Consider the following 19948-nt stretch of genomic DNA (forward strand, 5'->3'; position numbering starts at 1 on the left):
TGTGGCTGAGCTGCCCTTGAAAGTAGCAGCTACTGCAAGTAACGGGAATTTTAGGGGATACGTTGCTCTGTGTCTACTTTTCAGCTCATTCAGCATTCAGCATTTGTTCACATCTCATCCAAGCTGGGAAAAGAAGTTTAAAAGTGCTAAAGGCAGGATGGACATGCCACCCTAACTCTGCTCACCTGGCAGTGCATCCTCATGGCCATGGGGCATGCAGGGATTAGTGGGCTGCAGGGAGCCCAGGTACCCAGGGACCAGCCATCCCACTATGGGCTCTGCCAGTGATGCGGTACTACGGTGTTCACAGAATCAATTAGGTTGGAAAAGGCCTCTGATATCATTGAGTCCAACCTATGACCAAACACTACCCTGCCAACTAGACCATGGCACTAAGTGCCACGTCCAGTCTTTCCTTAAACACCTCCAGGGATGGTGACTCCACCACCTCCCTGGGCAGCCCATTCCAACATCTAATCACCATTTCTCTGAAGAAATTCTTCCTAATGTCCGACCTGAACGTCCCCTGGCACAGCTTTAAGACAATGTCCTCTCATCCTGTCACTGGTTGCCTGGGAGAAGAGACCAACCCCCACCTGGCTATAACCCCGTTTTGGGTAGTTTTTAGGGAGCAATAATGTCACCCCAGGCTAAACAACCCCAGCTCCCTCAACCACTCCTCCTAGGACATGCACTCCAGACTTCTGAATTGAGGGCCCAGAACTGAACACAGTATTCAAGGTGTGGCCTAACCAGTGCTGAGTACAGGGGAAGAATCACTTCCTCGGTCCTGCTGGCCATACTATTTCTGATACAGGCCAGGATGCCACTGGCCTTCTTGGCCACCTGGGCACACTGCTGCCTTGAGTTCAGTCGCTGTTGACCAGCACCTCCACGTCCTTTTCTGCTGGGCAGCTTTCCAGTCACTGTGCCCCCACCCCAGCCCGTAGCACTGCACGGGGTTTTTGTGGCCGAAGCGTAGGACCCGGCACTTGGTCACTGGTCACTGTTCTTGGCCCACTGATCCAGCCTGCCCAGGTCCCTCTGCAGACCCTTCCTACCCTCCAGCAGATCAACACTCCGACCCAACTCGGTGTCATCTGCGAATTTGCTAAAGGTAGACATCATCCATGTCTCGCGTCTTTTCACAAGTTTGAACAAAACAGGGGATGCTCTTGCACTTTAAACCGCGGAGGCACCAACCCTCTCTCCCCGCCCAGCGCCCGCCTTCCCCCGCTCAGCTCCCCGGCCTCCCGCCCGCCCCGGCCGCTCCCCCGCGTTGCCCGGGCAGCGGGGCCGCGGAGCGGGGCAGGTGAGGGGCCCGTGCCGGGCCCTCCCCCGAGCCCCGGGGCAGCACCGGCGGGGGCGGGGGGAGCCGTCCCGGACGGCTCGGCCGGGGCCCGCCATCGCCGCGGCGGTGCCCGGGGCGGGGTTGGGCTCCCGGCGCTCTCCGAACGCCTCCTCCGGCGCTCCCTCCCCACAGCTCGGGGCTGGAGGGCGGTGGGCCCCGCGGTGCGGCCGGGCCGGCCTGCTTGGGGCTGCTTGTCGGCCTTGAACTCCTGGGGCTGGTTTTGAGTGCGTGAAAGGAAAAAACATTAGAAAATAAGAGCTAATAGGGGGTGAAAGACATGAGCTGAGCTTTGCGTTTCGCATGAGTAACCCCTGCCGTGCGCTGATGGTGAAGGAGTGCAGAGGCTACCTGACCTGGCTGTGTGTATATGTACAGGAGGTTCCCTCTGAACATCAAGAAACCCTTTTTCACTGTAAGGATGACTGAGCACTGGCACAAGTTGCCCAGGGAGGTGTGGAGTCTCCATCCTTAGACATGTTCCAAACCCACCTGGTCATGGTTCTTGGCAGTCTGTTCATAGGTGGCCCAACTTGAGCAGGGGGTCTGACCAGGTAACCTCTAAGAAGTCCCTGCCGACCTCAACCCTTCTGTGAGACTCTATGATTAATGGCTTACTGTAGAAAAGCAGCTCTTGCTTTTCTTTGCTTCCTTTTTTTCCCCCGATTTTGTTTTTACTCTTTTATTTTACTGTTTCCCAAGGGGGCATACACATGCACATGTATTCCTTCCTCTAGTTTTTTCTGTTATCCTGAAATCCTCAAATTTTTGCGTTCAGTGTCAATTCCTTGGTTAGAACTGTGGTTTTGAGTCATTACTGAATGTGTGTGACCAATAAGGTAATTAAATGCACTCTCTGAAGTCTGTACCCTGGTACAAATTTGCTGCGTTGGAGTGGTGAAGATGCTGTGCTCTGTCTGCATTTCTCCAGAAATAAAGTTTAAGTATGGTTTGATCCTCAAAGGAGCCTTGGGTCACAGCAGTCGCATTCCTCCATCAGTGACTTTTAATTTTTTTTCCAATGCAGGAAAATTCACATGATAGGGAGAGAAAGCCACATACCAGGTAGTCTTATTTTTATCTTAAAAATTAAAATAATGTAAAGGGATAGAGGATGCTGTTATGTTGATTCCTTTCTCGATGCTGTTGCTTTCATTGCTCTTCTCCTCTGCAAATAACCAATATGTTTTCAGTTCTTGTTGCCAAATCAACTTAAATAGGATATAGTTTGTTCTCGAAATGATGAGGAGGGTACTCAGATTTCCCACCAAATGTACCCCATTTCAATGGGAGAAGTATCACACAATAACCTATCTCTTTCCCTTCTTTTGGATCCTGGGCGACAGAATTCCTTGCAACAAATGAGTTACATCCTGAATGAGACAAACATACCTGTAGAACTGTATGAGCAAAGTGCAGTGTGTGGTTGCAGCACACGTGAATGTTTTGTTCATTGCTGTATTTTTTTTGTGTGAAGTCTACCAGGAGCACAAATTAGTAACTTTTTGCTACAACATTTTTGGAATACATAAACGCAGTAGAAACTTGGTCATCTGCGTACTCTGGCTTCTGTACAAAAATGACAAAATTCTCCTCGGTGTGCAGTAGTGAGTTGTCAGCATAGCTAGCTTTCACACTGGCATGTGTGATGTGACTTGTCTGCACTGCCTGTTCTACAAATTTGTATTGTGGTAGGTTTGAGGAGAAAAATCCATTTAAAACTGCCTAAAGATACCCGTTAAAGTAGTAGTTCTCCTCATCCAGAGCTGTGGTTGGTGTCCAAGCTCCAGTGTTTTACTTGGTGGTGTTGCCACCAAATTAAAGTATTTTAGAGAAGTGTGGTGCTCCTCTGACAGACGCAGACCCTTCTAAGTCTGTCACCTCTCCAGTAGCCCCAGGAGGGAGTTTGGGAATGAGCACTGTTCACCCACAAGTGCACACACAGTTTTTCATTCACGTTCTGTATCTGTGAACTGCTGTTTTATTTCTTTCAGGTCCTTGTGACTGAACAGAAACCGACCATGCCTCTTCCAGAAACCATGTTTTGTGCTCAGCAGATCAAAATCCCCCCAGAGCTACCTGACATTCTGAAGCAATTTACTAAAGCTGCTATTAGGACTCAACCTCGTGATGTTTTGCAGTGGGCAGCTGCGTAAGTATGATGTTCAAAGAACAATAGGGAGCTGTACATGGGCACCCACAGAATCTCACTGCTCCTGTTTACTGTACAGTGGAGCTGACTTTGAATATTACATCAACATGTATATTCCATACACGCTGCTTTGTATTAATGTGGTAGGAGAGCCTTTTAAAAAATAGTGTAGTACTTGATTTATTTTCTGCTTCCTTGAGGCTTAGGATTGGCTTATTCCTGGAATAGTTTGATTTCTATCCAAGAAAATGCATCTTAATTTGTTTTTGTTATTACTTTTTCCATCTCAAAGACCAAACCTTTTTAATTTGGTTTGGTTTTTTTCCTCTCATGTGAGATTTAATTCTTGGAATTTAAAGGCAACCTAGAAAATAACCTTCTAATTCTTAAGCTTGTTAGGTTTCTTCTTTTCTTTTCTGGTAAAAGTACCTGAAAAGTTGCAACTTTTAAATGATAATCCATGTAATAAATCTCTCACTAAAATGTTGATTTAAGATGTTTAAATGTTTCTTCTTTAACTTCTATTTTTTTTTCTTTTACCTCATCTGCCCACTATAATTTTTTCCTGTCCTATGGTTTGTGTGGGCAAGCTCTTGAAAGGTATCTGTGAGATGTTCTCAGCTGGGGGGATTGGAAAACATCTATACTCTGTACATGAGGGAGGGGAGGCTATTAACAAAGCCAGACTGGGTTCTGGCTTGTCCATAAAAAATGAAAGAATCTGAAGGTGAATTGCTACAGCTCCAGTGTCAGAGAAAGGCATTGGGACAATCTTAAAATGGCATGACATTTCTTAGGAACATGATGGAGGGGGGGTGCAGCGTACCTCTGGGTGATGGATGTGCAGTGAGCTTGTCCCAGCTGTGTCAGAAGCAGCAGTCACCAGGTAGCTGGAGCTTGCTGGGACATGGAGCTGGTGAGAGAAGGGGTAGTGTGGCGCTGCCATGGCCACACCACCAGCCAGACCCCAGCCTCTGCCTAGAGAGGAGCCCCCACAGAGGAGTAGGCAGCTGCTGCTGATCATGCACTTCTCTGGTGAGCAGAGCAAGATCTGTGCCTGGGAGCCACTCAAGGCAGAGCAAGGCTGTGGGTTCACATGTGCTGCCAGTGTTGTAGGCTTGTCCTTGTGAACAATGTGATGGGGAAATGGATCAGGCTGAAAAATAGCCCAGGTGTTGTATCTACATACATACCATGCATCTATTTCTACCCAGTCACACCAATGCAGTGCTGCTTGCTGTGCATTTTGGCAAGTATTTGCACAGCATGGAGTAGCCTGGTGGGTGACCACGGCAAATGAGGCAGGATGAGTGGAGAAACTCCTAAATTAGATCCATCACTACCTGAATGAAAACTGAGTTTTCCTTGCACAGTTCAGATTGCTGGCCAGTTATAGCAGAGGTGGTTCCTGTTGAGGATGTGTCAGCCTTATAATCAAAAGAATGTGCACCTTAATGCCCCTTCTGCTCTATTCCTAAATTTTATTTTGGAGTGGACAGAAATAGTAGAAATATTGATGAGAGAGTTGCAGCATTTTGGGTAATGTTTGAGGGGAATGTTAAACAGATGAGCAGTCAAGTGCTTCTCAATCAAATGGGAAAAGCCTGCATTTTGTTTGGAAGAGCACTGTGATGTTAATAAATCACTCTCTGCCTTTGCCAAGAAGAACTGAGTGTATCGCGCACAAAATAAGTTCAATGTCTTAAGAATTATTAGAATGTCATAAAAAGGAGCATGTAAAGTCTAAAGATTGTGGTTTCTGCTAGAAAGAAAGATGCTATCTGAGCATGGGGAGATGGGAATTGTGTGTGTGGGCAGCTTGCTGAGTGCTGCTGCTCCTGCTCAGGAGCCTGTGGGTTCTTTCACTGACCTGTAAGAGCATTTACTTCTGTGCAGTTTGTAATGGCCTTAATGGCCTTTGGCATTGAGGTGTGTTGCTCTTCCCATTCACTCAGGTATTTTTCAGCCTTGTCAAAGGGGGAGCCCCTTCCTGTGAAGGAGAGGATTGAAATTCCTTCAGCAACAGGGGAAATAGAAGGTGGTTTGACTCCTGGACTCCTCAAAGTCTTGCACAAAAAGGTACAAACTGGCCTTTATCAAATGCTGATGTGTTGGAGATGGTTGGGTAGAGTGACCTTCAAGTGTTTGATGTATTTTGGGGAACTACTCTGTTTTTTGGTTCATTCTGGTTTTCAGAGTTCTTACTGTGGTACCATGATTTCGTTTAAAGCTTTCTCCCAAAGGCACAGTAACTGTTACAGAGCTAAAGGAAAAATGGAAGCACTTGTGTTTGCCAGAAGAGCAGCTGAAATCTATCCTGCAACTGGACAATTTTGGCGAGGAGGTGGAATGGATGAAGATTCTGGCACTTGGGTGCAGCGTGCTCGGTGGGGTATGTTCACAACAGGAGCTCTTGTATCTAAACACAGATGGTTGTCTGTGATCATATATAAGGTGATAGAACAATTACTGCAAATGGATTTGGAAAATGGTGATTGCTGTTGCAGCAGCTGGCAAAGTGGCTTGCATGTTTACTTCTGTTCTCCGTCAGATTTTAATTGGGGGAGCTTAAACAGAAAGATGGCTAAGTCCTCAGTTGACTGGGATGGCAGTAGAAGAGCAAGAATGTCTGCAGAGAGCTTGTACCATGAGAGAGAGGATGATAGAGGAATGATGCTGATGGCATCAGTGTAAATGTCCACAGAGGAGAACTGGAGGGAGAAATTAAAGCACCAACTTTTAATTGATTGTGTAGTCAATTAAATTTTCACAGCAGCAGTTAATGTTACTAAATTTACATTTAGTTCTTTTAATGTCAGGAATAATATCTCAGAAGAGCATTTCAACAGAATGGAAGACTATAAAATGCACTAAGCTGATGTTCTTATTAACTATAATATTTTAGTGATTTCTACAGTATGGAAGAAGAGGTATTAAAAAGAAAATACATACAAAATAATATTTTGAGATTGTTGCAATATCTGGAAACCCTGAATGTTGACCTGGCCTGGCAACGCAATTGTGTGTGTATATATCTATATTTACTTGTTTTAACTGTGTATTTCTTCATTCCAATCTCCTTCCTGACATGATCTTGTAATTTGGGCTCTTTTCTTCATTTAAAAATAGTAACAGCAACATTACTTATCTAAAAAAAACCAACCAACCAACCAAAAAAAATGGAGTAATGGAAGCATCATTCTGATGGAGCTAGGCAGACTAAACTTACGTCCATGTCATCATTCTTTCGGATATTAAGTGAACTATTTGATTTCAGTACTATATAACGAAACCTAGATTTCATTTTCCTAAACCATAGAGGAAGATGCACACAAGAAATTTAAATTCACTTCTCACAACTGTAAATTGTGGTCGTAGTTGAACAGAGTCTCAGCTGAAATACAAGATTAGACAAGTGTGAACTTCTTAAGAGCACCAGTTTGAAGTATCTTTTTATAAACTAAACACCGATGTGTTTTTACAGCCTTGAGGAAATGACCACACAGTTATCCTGTTAAATAGGCTTTCAGGGGTGCCAAAATGGATGTGAATAATTCTGCTGTGTTGTGAGAGAGAGACACAGTGGCAGGAAGGGCAGTAGAGAGGTAGCAAAATGCAGAAGGTAAACTCTGCCATCATAGAGGCAGCTGCCTCTCCTTCCACAGAGAGGCCTCCCAGGGGATGAAATACATTAAGTAAAACTGTTAAAGGATTATAAAATTACAATTCTCTGGCCTGTATTCTAGATCTTAAACAGATATTGCATTTATTTTAGGTATTGCTAGTCTAGTGTTAGAAAATACTATCTTTTTACGTAGTCATTGCTTGCTTGTTAATGAAAAGGTAACGGTGAGTTTTGAAAATGTTACAGCAAAAAATATTAACACTCGTGTTAAAAAAGGCCTGAGTGGTTTTGAGGGGTTTTTTTGGTGGTTTTTTTTTGGTTTAGTGTCCACATTTGTTTGTTTATTTCTTTCTTTAATGGCATCCAACCAGTCTTTGACTGAATGTAACTTGGTGCTTAATTTTTCCACATTTTTCCCCATATAGCTCAGCATGTAGAGGGCACTGGATTATCAACACCATATTAAATAAAGGATTTTTTCAAAGTATATTTGGAAAATAATTTGTGGCATGGGGTTTTTTAAGGTAACTAGGATGTTATTGCCCTTTGACTGAACTGAAATGTTCTTTAAATTCTTTTTGCCTCAATGTTTTTTCTACTAAGATAGAACTTGCATACAGATAGAGGAAACAGTAAATATCAGCTAAAATATTATCTAAAAATTATATAATATAATGTCAGAATAAAAATCACCAAACCCATGTTCATTTTCTGGGGTTTGTAGATTTATCTGTCTTAACTGCTGCTGAAAATTCGTTTAAAACCATTGAGAGAATAAATATACACATACACACACATATGTCTATCACTAGATATAGTGATGTTCAAGCTCTCATAGTAGCGGAACAGAGCAATTTGGCCATGTTGGAGATAGGGATCGTATTACCCCATGCAATCTTTAAACATCACAGGATTCTGGTATTTTTTGGTACTGTCTCTAGTAGAACTTCATTATTGTTTCTACCGTTGGACCTGAACTGGAGTGTAACTTTGGGGTTTAAAGCTAGATAATGATGATAACACCTTCATCTCATTTACCCTCACTTTTAGTGGCTAACAGTGTGGATTTTGTCGTAGTATGCAAAGGATGTTCATGGCTCTGATACTTCTCCTCTCGTTTCTTGACTTAACCCCCTGCAGTCCTTACTGAGTTCAATGAAACATGCCTGCGAAATCTTAACAAGCGAGCCAGAAGGTGGAGCAGCTCCTATTCCTTTTGAAACATTCTCGTTCCTTTATTTGTATTTGGCCAGTATTGATGGAGAGATACCAGAGGATGAAACTGAAGCATTCCTCCACAAAATTAAAGAAGAAGCGTAAGTAGAAATCTGTGCATGGAATTTTAATGTATTAGTCACCTCTGGGTTCTCCATAAACCTTTAATTTCAGGTGAATACTCTGTCTTCAGACATGGCATAGCCATGATGACAAAAATAGCTGTAGACTAAGATTATATCAAAAGTGTACATAGTTATTTTTTGTCAGCTTCATTGTTTGAACTGTTAAAAGATAAATTGTTATTTATCCATCTTTCTCTGAAATACTGAAGTCGCTGTCTGGTGGTATAATTTTCCCTGTAGGATGCAATTAGATACAGGCATTTATCAGCTGTATATTACTGGTTCTGGAACCAGCAGCATCTTATGGGCTGCTCTTTTGATTTAATATAGGTCATAAACCAGAGAGAGAGAGATTGGCAGTTCTCTTATTTTATCCATAGTCACACATGGGTCACACAAAATGCACTTTAACCGATTTAAAAGATCCATAGCAGGCTTGTCCTCCAAGTGCTGCCTACGTAGCATGTTTGCATACAGACGCTTACTCTTCCTACTGTCTATCTGGAACTGGTCTTTCTGTGCCTGGTGGGCTGACCCTGGATGAATGCCAGCCTGCCCTCCAAAGCTGCTTTGTCATTCCCCTCCTCAGCTGGACAGAGAAGAGAAAATATATGGAAGGCTTCTGGGTCAAGGTACAGGCAAGGAGACATCACTCACCAGTTATTGTCACAGGCAAAACAGACTCAACCTGGAGAATTCAGTTTCATTTATTACCAATCAAATCAGAGCAGGATAATAAGAAATAAAAATGAATCTTAAAATACCTTCCCCCAATCCTTCCCTTCTTCTTCCTCAAATTCACTCCCAATTTTCTCTCCCACCCAGCACTTCAATGGCATAGAGGGATGGAGAATGGGGACTGTGGTCAGTTCATTACACATTGTCTCTGTTCCTTCCTCCTCAGAGGGAGGACTTCTCACACACCTCCCCTGCTCCAGTGTGGGGTCCTCCCATGGGAGACAGTCCTCCAGGAACTTCTCCAACTTGAATCCTTCCCATGGGATGCAAGTCTTCACAAACTGCTCTAGCATAGGGTCCCTTTCATGGGGTGCAGTCCTTCAGGAACAGGCTGCTGTAGTGTGGGTCCCTCATGGGGCACAAGTTTGGCAAACCTTCTGCAGTGTGGGCTCTTTTCTCCATGGCGACACAGATCCTGCCAGGAGCCCACTCCAGTGTGAGCTTCCCATGGGGTCACAGTCTCCCTCAGGCATCCACCTGCTCTGGTGTGTCCTCTATGGGCAGCAGGTGGATGTCTGCTCCCCCACGGACCTCCATGGGCTGCAGGGACAGTTGCCTCTCCATGATCTGAGCCACGGGCTGCAGGGGAATCTCTGCTCCAGTGCCTGGACCACCTCCTTCTCCTCCTTCCTCACTGGCCTTGGTGTCTGCAGGGCTGTTGCTCTCGCATATTCCCACTCCTCTCTTCTCCAGCTGCAGTTGCAGTTTTTTTCCTCCCCTTCTTAAACACGTTCCCCCAGATGCACTACCACCGTTGCTGCTGAGCTCAGCCGTGGCCAGTAGCAGGTCCATCTTGAAGCCAGCTGGCATTGGCTCGAACAGGGGAGAAGTCTCTGTCAGAAGCTCACAGAAGCCACCACTGTAGTTCCTGCCTCCACCTCCCCCAAAAACCCCCTTGCCACACAAACCCAGTACACTTAAGATTGCTATCAGCTCCAAGTACATGGGAGCTCCGAAACACGAGCTGTACAAATGACCTGTTTCATCATTAGTTACCAGACTGACAATTTTTAGTAAGAACCACTTTTTAATCACACCACTTTTGTTTGCAATTCATATAACCCTAAATTGTATCTTGTCCAACACACTAGGATTTACCATGTTAAAGTGCCATTCTAAAACATTTGGTTTATTCCTTTCCAGGGACAAACAATCTGGCATGGTGCTGATCAGACACTTTCTGCCACCGACCTTCATATTTTATTAATCAACTCTACTGTTCAGTACGAGGCGAGAGGGAAGAAAAAAGGAATAAATAAGTTCAAGAAAATAATTTGTGTTCAAAGTACCATAATTTGCACATTTCAGTACAACACAATCCTCTTCTCTCGCATTTCCTTTTCTTTGTCCCACTCTTGAAATGGCCCCAGAGGGGATGTTAATTGAATACATGGTTATACTGTTCTCCTGCCTCTCAAATACTGATGCCTACACCTAGGGACCATCCTTTCACTTACCTGCTTATACTGAGCAAAAGTTATTTTGTTACGGATCTTCCTACCAATAGTTTGTAAGCGATTGTAAGAAAAGAAGTAAAATACAAGAATTAAATTTAGAGAAGACTGGACAGTTATAATTGAAGTGTTTCTCATTATGCTTCTGGTAGCACTGACTTTGACCCTTACATAAACACAGCTGTTTTTTTGACTACCTTGTTTGCCTGAACAGCCTTTATTTAAATAAACTGTTTTACCAAGCCCTACTGAAAGAGAACTTAATGAGAACCCCATGGCTGAGCTGCTAAACAAAACCACCTCAAGATCTGCAATTGTTCCGTATTGTTTTCCCTCTAATTAGGACCCTTTCAGAACTTAGATATCTTTTTTCATTCTTAGATGAACTTGTCTAATTAAGAATCTGTTTTAGAATATGTACTGTTTTCTAACATGAAAAGCTACTGCATTTGTCATGTAGGGCAAGGAATGCCTGACACAGGGTTGTTTGGTTTTGAGTTGAACTGCTGTATAGAAGCCTAAATCCATCAGAACTAGACCATGTATTTAGTGACAGATAATTACACTTAATTGCAGAAACAGCTGAGGTATGAAACAGGATATTAGTGGCTACAATAAAACCAGAGAGATTCCTTTTGATTGAGAAGGCCAAAACCAGGAGCACAGGGACTGCCCTCTCCCGGCACCTCGATCAAACAGAAAAAAAATTGTAGGAAAGATGGATCTGCAAGCTTGTTTTTTATAGTTGCTGACTTCCTTGAGGCAAGAAGCTTGGCTCCTTGTGACTGACCTTGCTGAAGTAGAGTGTGTGAGGAATTAACAGAACTGCACATCCTTAATATATATGTTAATATATGTATGCATGGCTTAAGTCTGTTTTATCAGCTTCTATCACTACCATTTGTAGAGTCCACAGGATGGGAACACCTCCTAGTTACTGCTGGAAGGAAATGGATATGCCCCTGGTGTTTGAATATGGTACTCAGCAATATTTCAAGTGTCCTTGCTGCCTCCCCACTAGTTTCTGTGGAGAGCCATATTCTCATCATCTTTGCCAGATGACATTGATCCAAAATTTCTTTGAGTATGAGCTTGGGAACAGTAACTTTCATGTTATTGTCAGTTTACCACTAGCTGCAGTTGAAGATGTTTTAGCCTGTTGAAGAACTCTGAAATATGCCCTCTGGTACATGCTGTAATTAGGCGTAAGTACTGTCTGTCTGGAACAGTGTTCCCAGAGTGTTAGGTAGGAGGGGAGCTCTCTTCATCCATTTTTCTGTTTGTAACTGATCCTGGACTCCAGGGATTACCTCTGTTCTGTATCCACTATGGGGCAGGAAGGCCAATTAGTACGGCCTCTCACAGATTTTATTTTTCAGTCTTGTCAGACTAAACTCAAATACATGAAAAGTCAATATAATTTATTAAAAGATGCGGGAATGTTACAGATTTACACAATTTCTGCTCTATATACTGCTTCCACTCTGGCAAACCTTAACACTTTTTTGTCTCAAAGCACAGCTATGATGCAATACCAGTATCATGGACACAGCGTTACTGTCCTCAGCACAACAGCAGTAGCAACAGTTCTTGTGCAAGTAATTTTTTGAACAGCTGACAAACACAATAATCAGGTTCTTGTTTCTACTTTCTTCTTTTATGCCTGTGATACTTGTCTTCATCCCTGAAACAAAAACGCAAACATTGTGGGGGCTGTTAGACTCAGTCTGAAGGGGAAAAAAAACAACTTGTAAAATGGTAAGCTCTCATTAAATGTAGTCATGTCCTCTGCTAATGAAAGAAAGTAAGCTACTTTAAGACAGTTTATTTCCCATGTTGCTTTAATCAAAGCCTTGTCATGCAGTGCAGAGAGGCAGTTAGTTTAGGATGAACGACATCACAGTGTAATGAAGGCAGCTTTGATAGAAGCAATCATAGCCATCCATGCACTTATCTAAAAGCATTTACCCGTACATGCAGCATTTCTTCTGCACAACAGCCCAAGTCTTTGCTTAAACACAGGTCCTATACACCTACAGTCCTGTAGATGTAAATATATCCTTGTTGATGGTATCAGAAGGTTTGGCCTAGATTTGTTTTCTTTTGCTTAAAAATATGTGCAGAAATACTGAAGAGCAACAGCAGTTTTGAAGCATCTACCGTAGAAAAGCTAGTCAACTCACTGTGTTTGTATGTGTATGCATATTAGTGAAACAAATAATCCTACTTATTAAGTTCCAGTGCAAACTAGAGCAGAAATTAGCATTAGACATGACAAGCACACTTAGCTGTGGATGAGGGACATACTGTCCCATTTAACCATGTTGATGGAGTAAAATAGTCTGTTACAGCAGTGTATTAGTCCTGCAACATGCTGTTGGAAGTGCCACCTTTCAGATGTGAGATTTCAGATTCTGAAGTCTGGATCACAGTTTGTGGTCTCACAGCATGTTTTGTTTAGTGTTAGTAGCCTCATGCACTGACTTGACATATGGCACATGAGGTTAACCTAGCTTGTTTACTGGACTAGATATTCTTGTTCTCTGCACGAAATTCTCACATACAGTGGTTGTGGCTGCCTGATTCAGAAGCAGGAGTCAGCTGTCCCTATTTATGCTCACCTCTCTCTTTTTCTCCGAGAGTCTCTGTCTTTGCCTCTTTCGCGACTCCTTCTTCGTTTACTTGGACTCCTGCTGGTGTCTCTCCTGTGTCTTGTGCATTCAGTATCCTTGCTGCTTTCCCCAGATTGCCGTGAGTCCACTGAAGCTGACCGCCTGTCTTCCCTTCTGAAAAAGGGTTATCAATTGTAGTCAATAAAATAATTTCAGAGTTGCTTTTGGTTTCAGTACCAGTTTTGTAATATGTAATACCAACGATGTAAGACAGAGGACATATCTTTTATTAAGCCTCTCTCTCTCCCTTGGAAATACCATACCTCCCAAAAGAAGCCCTAAGTCTATGCTTTTATATGTCCACATCTCAGCACGTGATTTAATTCAGGTATTTTCTTACAAACACTGCCCCTCAGTCTTATGAAACAAGGCAGTTGAAGGGGTTCACTCTGTTTTGCTTTAAATCCTGAACTATTCAACTATCTGCCTTAAGCTGCTACCTACAGCTGGAGAACCCAGCAGGCCCAATTTTAGAGAGTCACAGTATCATTAGCGTTGGAAGGGACCTCTGGAGATCATCCAGTCCAACCGCCCTGCCAAGGCAGGGTCAGCTAGAGCAAGTTATGCAGGAACACATCTAGGTGGGTTTTGAGTGTCTCCAGAGAAGAAGACTCCATAACTTCCCTGGGCAGCCTGCTCCAGTGCTCTGGCCACCCATTAACCTTCATTTTAATGCTGGAAACAGTGTCACCTTTTAGTTTGTTTCAAAAACATTCTCATCTCAAAGATCTGCTGAAGAGGCACAAACAAATATGCTATCACTAGGCCGTAATTTCATTTTTATTTCACTGACAAATGTTTTGAAGAGTGTACAGTGTTGCTTGACACAGGAAGAAATACGAATAGATAAAACTCTCCCAGTTAGCACAGCAGCATTCACAGTGATAAGAACTGTAAAGGCTCCTCATATTTAGTATGTTATGGAAACCTTTATTCTGAGGTATAATATATCTACCACAGCATTTCCTGTCATGTGGTGTGGAAAGGGAAGAAATTGTGTACTTTTATTTCCAAGTGTCCTTCTGTACCCATCATCATCATAGCTAGGCTTCGCAAACAAATATTTGGGAAGGGCTCTACCCACGTTTGTTGCAAGCGTTTTGCCTTCTGTACCCACCTACTACATATATACACACTTGAATACAGAGGGAGCATTATTCATTTCCCAGCTCCACCTGTTCACCTGAATCACCTGCAACTTACCTACTTACCCCTGAAAGAAAAATACTTATTAATTTTTCCCCATCCTTCCTCCAGGCAGAGTTTCTCAAGCAAGACTTACTAGACTTAGTATAAAATAAACTGTGTGTGTCTCAGACAAGGCTGGTATGTGCTATTAGAAGAAGGTGATAAGACAAAATTACAGGCTTCAGTCTGCTGACATGCCCGAAGAATCTGTCAGCTGTGGCATACCTTCCTGAAGATTTCAACTTCCCTCCTTCACATATCTCTGCATTATCCAACCTGTTCTCCTCCTGCCACTGATTGCTGAGTTCTTCCATATGCACACCAATCACATCCCGAATCACCTGGAGATTAAGATACATTAAAAACAAACATGTCACGGTAGTGGCCTCAACTAGCAACTAGACAGAAAGTGAACATCTCAAAAAAAAAAACCAACACCCAAAAATCTTCCCCAAACCCTATATGTCAAATGTCTGAATGGAAAGTCTTATTTGCAGAAACATGTTTCTGTATAAATTTAAATAGCACCATTTTATAATAGTCAACTATATCTTCTGGCATTTTCACATTCAAAACTTGGCAGTTAGGAATGCTCCTGTTATTTGTAGCTTCCTGCAGCAAACCAAAATCCAAAAATATTCCTCTATATTTGCAACAACAATAAAGCAGTGTACAAGAAGTGGAGAGAGACACATATTCTTTGTCTTTAAAAGAGTACATAATTGTTTATGCTGATATATAATAAGCACTTTTGTGCAAAAAAGCCTTTATTTTCAGATCTCACCTCAGTGTAAGACTTCTTTGTTATATGAACATTCTTAGCCCTGTATGACTGCCGCCGCCTTTTGTAATCTCGCATTTCAGCCAGAATTTCAAGATGGGACTTTGGACCTTTCTGACTATCATCTAGCAAAAAATTGGAAGTAAAACAAATGGTCATTAGCCGGACCTTAGCAGGTCTGATACTTTCAAGAATATAAAATATATTGTGTTCTTTCTGAAGTTTCTCCAGCATTTAGTAACTATTGTGAATTTAGCACAAGCTTCCTCTCCAACCTTCATGCTAGCTGTTTACATGACTAAAAAGCCACCAAGCAAATACTGTTACGTGATCTCAGTCTCCTAACCGTGATCCAAACCAGTATAATGGGCTTGCAATTTGGTCAAACACCTACTAAATAAGGGTCATGTTTTCCAACCCAGTATTACAATAAAAGCCAAAGACTGCAGAAGCCAGACTCTGAAAAACATTTACCCGTGTAGAGGACAAGCACTGTCTCCTACCTCCCAGGCACAGCAGGGCCCACAAAGTGACATAGATGCTTATGCTGCATAGGTAGTTACGAACTGGCATGACTCAACAGGGATGAGAGGCCTTGGTCCAATACACCCATTTGCACAGTGCTCAAGAGCTCCACTTGGATGACTGCCAACCTTTCCCATTCAGCTTTTACTCTTAAGTGATCTTTAATCTCGTCATCTCTTATAGCAAATACTGTTCTGAGCTGCACAGTAAGTTGGCAACATTAAACGACCCAAAGTCTGTTGCAGCAAGGACAGAAGATCCATCCACTGAGAGACACGTGTGCCAAGAGGAGAGCAATGAGGCTTTCCCAGAAGGAAAATATCATAAAGGACACCAAACTAGTGTTTTCTGATGCCAGGTCTTCGCTGTGGCTTTTAAGAACAGTATGCTTTCCACAAGAAAAACAGCACAGCCAATTTTGTTTGCCTTTCAACAAAACTCATCTAACTAGACAAACTGAAAGTCATAAATTCAACAACAGATTGTTCTTCAAACCTTGGGTGATTTTTGCTGCTAAATCCACAAAGAGATCACTATCATTTTCCATTATTTGGGATCTAGACCTCTGTTTCTTTGTTTCCTCAACAACATAATCATAAAGAGCGAGGCGATCAGCTTGAGTGAGGTCACAGGTAAACCGCTTGTGATTTTGAGGAACTTCTACAGGCAGCAATGAGTAAGATCCTGGAGGTTGAACAGAGAGCTGTTATTAGTAAAATAGCATAATTATACAGGAAAACACTGAGAAGCTCAACAAACAACACTGTGATCACCAATGCTGTTTTCATCCTTCCCCTATGTATCTGTAAGAAATTTCAACCTTCTTAATTGGAAAGGATACAAAATTGCTCAAAGGAAAAAGAGAGGCCCAAATCTCTCCCAAGGCCCACACAAGCTTTATAACCCCTCTTGATTGCTTAGACACATACATATACCATAAAGGAATCATAGTAGATCAGATCAAATTGATACTCTGCATTGTCCCAGCTCTTGGCTTACAAGCTAAAGCACGGGAGGCCGCAGCTCTAACTTGTGGGCTTATTTTACTCCTAAAATGTTGTGTAAAGTACTAGCTGCAAAATACCTGTTCTGACAACAAGGATGAAAGGTTCTAGGAGACTAGATAACTGACCACTGTGCAAATCAGTCTCATTCACACTGTTACCTTCTCTACAGAGCTTTTATAATAGACTGTCACAGGGATTTTAGCTAAAAGGGCAACAAAGGCACTTTCAAAGTGCTCCAGATTGGTTCAGATACCTAACTTTAAAGTTATGGAAACAAATGCACTGCCTGCACACTCCTCTTTCCCTGAATGATCAGCCCAGTACTCACTTTTCCCATTCCCCAGTTAAAACACATATCCCTCCAAACAAATAAATCCATTCTTAATCCGTTGCAACAGCAGCAAAGTGACTTCCCTAAAGATACAGGGTGCAATATTCTAGGATATTGCCTGCAAAAAAGCATTATATTTGAAAACATTCAAATTTCCAGCAACCACTGACTGACCTCCATAATCCTGTTCCCCACAACACAACTTTCTCCCTGCAAGGTACAATCCCGTAACCTCCAGGCAGACAGAAAGAGCCAACACATAAGACAGGATGTTTGCAGGAGCCTTTACAACAGCAAAGCTAGTGCTTCTCTACATTATTCAGGTCTTAAGGAAAGCTGGGCAATCTTTCACATCCTGCTTTCACTAAAGACACCAAAGAAGACGAAGAGGAGCCACAATAACTCTACAAACAAACCTAAAATACAAGATTTCATCATTACTATACTTGGAGCCTAAACCAAAACTGTTCTAATATGAAAAAATGGATTTAAACACAAAAAACTAGAATTCTGTTCTCAAAATGCACTGTTCTTACAGAGTCATGGAAGTCCATAAAAATGCCCCAATAGTTACATGCTTGTGATTTTACAAGAATTTCATGACTTTTGATTAGGACTAGTTTTCCTGTTCTGCTTGTGATTTTACAAGAATTTCATGACTTTTGATTAGGACTAGTTTTCCTGTTCTGCAATATAGCTATGCTAATATTCTAATTAGGGTTAGAATTAAAAAAAACCCAAGCAAACCAAAGAAAGATAATTACTTTCTTTGATCCAGGTAGTCAAAAGGAAATTTACAATAAAAAATTATTTTAATTTGTTTTCATTGCCAAAGACTTTAAATTGAGCAAACAATTCCAAGTCAGGAATCTTATAGCGCATCAAGATACCACAATGAAAACCAACCCAATACAATTTTAGCATTACTCTTGGAGAAAGGCAAGCTTGCAGGGAAAACTGGACAGCGAACACTGGCATCTAGTGGCTCACTGGTGTATCTTTGCAATGAACTACTTTATAGAGGGCCTATGATGCGCTTGTGTCAAATTAATGAGCTACCATTTCCCTCCAGAGGAAATGCACCTGGCATACTCCAAATACAGTGCCCATACCATGAAAGCTCCTTCCCAAGCAACTGTCCATTAAGCCTCCATTTGCTATGCCAGAGAAACGAAGACAAGATGAAAAACTATGCCCGAGCAAGCGCTGCTGTATTTCACTGCCAAGAAAGTTGAACAAATGCACTTTTCCTTCTGCATGTATATGCTTAACAAACTAAAGTCTACAGAGAGTAAATGCTGTATCTTTCAGGTGTTGCAGTAATTTCTCAACCATACACTGCAGCTCCACAGTTTCTGTAGACAGCCTTACTTCTCTACTTTGTCTTGGTCTGAACTCTTGAAGACTCTCTCAGCCTTAAACTGGTCCTCAGGCTGGACACAAAACCCACCAAAAAATAAAACATAAAGGAACTAATGAGCCTGGAGAGGTGGCAAAGGACAACATCACATTTGCAGATGTGTCAGTGTAGTTCTTATACAACTTCTTAGGACAGTCTTGAAACAGTCCAACATAGTAATACACATGTTGTTTGCTTTTTGATCTGAGGAGCAGTCAGATCTGTGGACAAGCCCACACAGCTCACATCTACCAATTAATCCCTAAACAAAATGTTACATGAAGAACAAGGCTGGAGACACCACTAAAAGAGTTTAGGCCACAAGGAACAGAAGGAAAGGCAGGCAGAAAGTAAAGTGTAAGTAGTGGGATGGGAGCAAAGGACTAATCCTTTAAGAAACTCCTGAATTTTGCAGTGTTGATTTTACAGTCCTGAAGATAGCTAGAGGTGTGAGCAGAACAGACTCAAATTCTCTTTATCTAGGTGCCCAAGTATAGAAAGCAGTTATGCTCCAAGGTGTACAAGGGAAGGAGTATTAAAATTAAATAAAATGAAATTCCTCACAGCAGTTCATAGTGGAATGACGTAAGCTGCAAGGAGGGACACAAGAGCAGCTCTCATTGTCTCAGTACCTGCTTACTACTTACCTTCACTGTAGCCTGTGCCTTCCTTGGCACTTTGAGCTCTAGCCTGCTTAACAATGTGAAACTGTAGATCTTTATCTGCAAACAGAGAAAAAAAAATCATAGAACTTTTACATCAAGTTCTTCAGTACTTGGATCACGTCAGTCTTTCTTCCCCATAGCCTCTATCACGAGAGCTATGGTACAGTACAGAATATCATAGTTTTACTGACGTATAAGGGAATATCTGAATTAAAAATACAATTTTAGTGTATTCCATATTTGAAATGAGGAGAGGAAAAAAAAGGGGGGAAAAAAGAAGCATTTCTGGACTACAGGGACATGGAGTAGAATTACACAGTGATAGAAGCATAAAAAGGATAAATTAAGGCAAATAACAAATTACAATTTGAGAAAATAAACCTAGTGATGGGAACACTCAGGGTTTTCAGGAGACCTTGGAGAGCTTTCAGCAGACAAGGCAGCGGGATGTGCTACCGTGAGGGCCTCTGCCCCATGGGGTTTCCCTGGTCCCTCATGCTCATTACCCTCCCAGGATCCCCCCTCTCCCCTAGCTGTGTGTGACGCCCCGCCAGGCGAAGCCCCCGCGGGCGCTCACCCATGGCGACGGTGGGAACCTTCGCGTTTTCGTAGAAAAAGCTGGAGTCGTACATCTCGGCCTGCGGGACCAAAGGGCTCGGTCAAGGCCAGCCGGGCAGGCGGCACTCCAGGGCAGCAGCGCCAGCCCCGCGTCCGCCTTCCCAA

At 42.6% G+C, this 19948-nt stretch overlaps 2 protein-coding genes across 7 annotated transcripts; one reads left to right on the plus strand and one right to left on the minus strand.

Annotated features, from left to right (window-relative positions):
• The first annotated feature begins 1048 nt into the window (after positions 1 to 1048).
• Positions 1049 to 15190, plus strand: ROPN1L (rhophilin associated tail protein 1 like). Of its 5 annotated transcripts, none has more exons than XM_018070126.2 (6): positions 1049 to 1117; positions 3343 to 3500; positions 5456 to 5579; positions 5731 to 5892; positions 8266 to 8441; positions 9055 to 9226. In XM_018070126.2, exons 2-6 carry the CDS (start codon positions 3370 to 3372, stop codon positions 9209 to 9211), a joined length of 750 nt encoding a protein of 249 aa, XP_017925615.1. In that variant the 5' UTR covers positions 1049 to 1117; positions 3343 to 3369; the 3' UTR covers positions 9212 to 9226. The 5 variants fall into 5 exon arrangements, with proteins under 5 accessions (XP_017925615.1, XP_017925614.1, XP_017925613.1 ...); XM_018070125.2 differs by lacking the exon at positions 1049 to 1117 and adding an exon at positions 1281 to 1312; XM_018070124.2 differs by lacking the exon at positions 1049 to 1117 and adding an exon at positions 2264 to 2413.
• Positions 12058 to 19940, minus strand: SNRNP48 (small nuclear ribonucleoprotein U11/U12 subunit 48). 2 transcript variants are annotated; one of them, XM_029958932.1, is made up of 7 exons: positions 19803 to 19940; positions 19208 to 19282; positions 16319 to 16507; positions 15302 to 15423; positions 14743 to 14858; positions 13279 to 13440; positions 12058 to 12341 (listed from the first exon to the last, which is right to left on the minus strand). In XM_029958932.1, exons 1-7 carry the CDS (start codon positions 19855 to 19857, stop codon positions 12302 to 12304), a joined length of 759 nt encoding a protein of 252 aa, XP_029814792.1. In that variant the 5' UTR covers positions 19858 to 19940; the 3' UTR covers positions 12058 to 12301. The 2 variants fall into 2 exon arrangements, with proteins under 2 accessions (XP_029814792.1, XP_029814791.1); XM_029958931.1 differs by having other exon boundaries at positions 13279 to 13443; positions 19803 to 19933.
• Positions 19941 to 19948: the final 8 nt, after the last annotated feature.

The sequence above is a fragment of the Manacus vitellinus genome, unplaced genomic scaffold, assembly GCF_001715985.3.
Source record: "Manacus vitellinus isolate BGI_N305 unplaced genomic scaffold, ASM171598v3 scaffold_17_pilon, whole genome shotgun sequence".
NCBI classification, from domain to species: domain Eukaryota; kingdom Metazoa; phylum Chordata; class Aves; order Passeriformes; family Pipridae; genus Manacus; species Manacus vitellinus.

What these genes read in the sequence shown, in the direction of transcription:
- SNRNP48 (XM_029958931.1), bottom strand. Translation starts at nt 19,857, where the DNA reads ATGTACGACTCCAGCTTTTTCTACGAAAACGCGAAGGTTCCCACCGTC. An exon ending in AGGCACAGGCTACAGTGAAG is followed by an intron (nt 16,508 to 19,207) that starts GTAAGTAGTAAG and finishes TTCAACCTCCAG; the next exon opens with GATCTTACTCATTGCTGCCT. An exon ending in TCTCGGAGAAAAAGAGAGAG is followed by an intron (nt 12,342 to 13,278) that starts GTGAGCATAAAT and finishes TTTTTGTTTCAG; the next exon opens with GGATGAAGACAAGTATCACA.
- ROPN1L (XM_018070126.2), top strand. Translation starts at nt 3,370, where the DNA reads ATGCCTCTTCCAGAAACCATGTTTTGTGCTCAGCAGATCAAAATCCCC. An exon ending in GTTTTGCAGTGGGCAGCTGC is followed by an intron (nt 3,501 to 5,455) that starts GTAAGTATGATG and finishes CCATTCACTCAG; the next exon opens with GTATTTTTCAGCCTTGTCAA. An exon ending in CACAAAATTAAAGAAGAAGC is followed by an intron (nt 8,442 to 9,054) that starts GTAAGTAGAAAT and finishes TCCCCTCCTCAG; the next exon opens with CTGGACAGAGAAGAGAAAAT.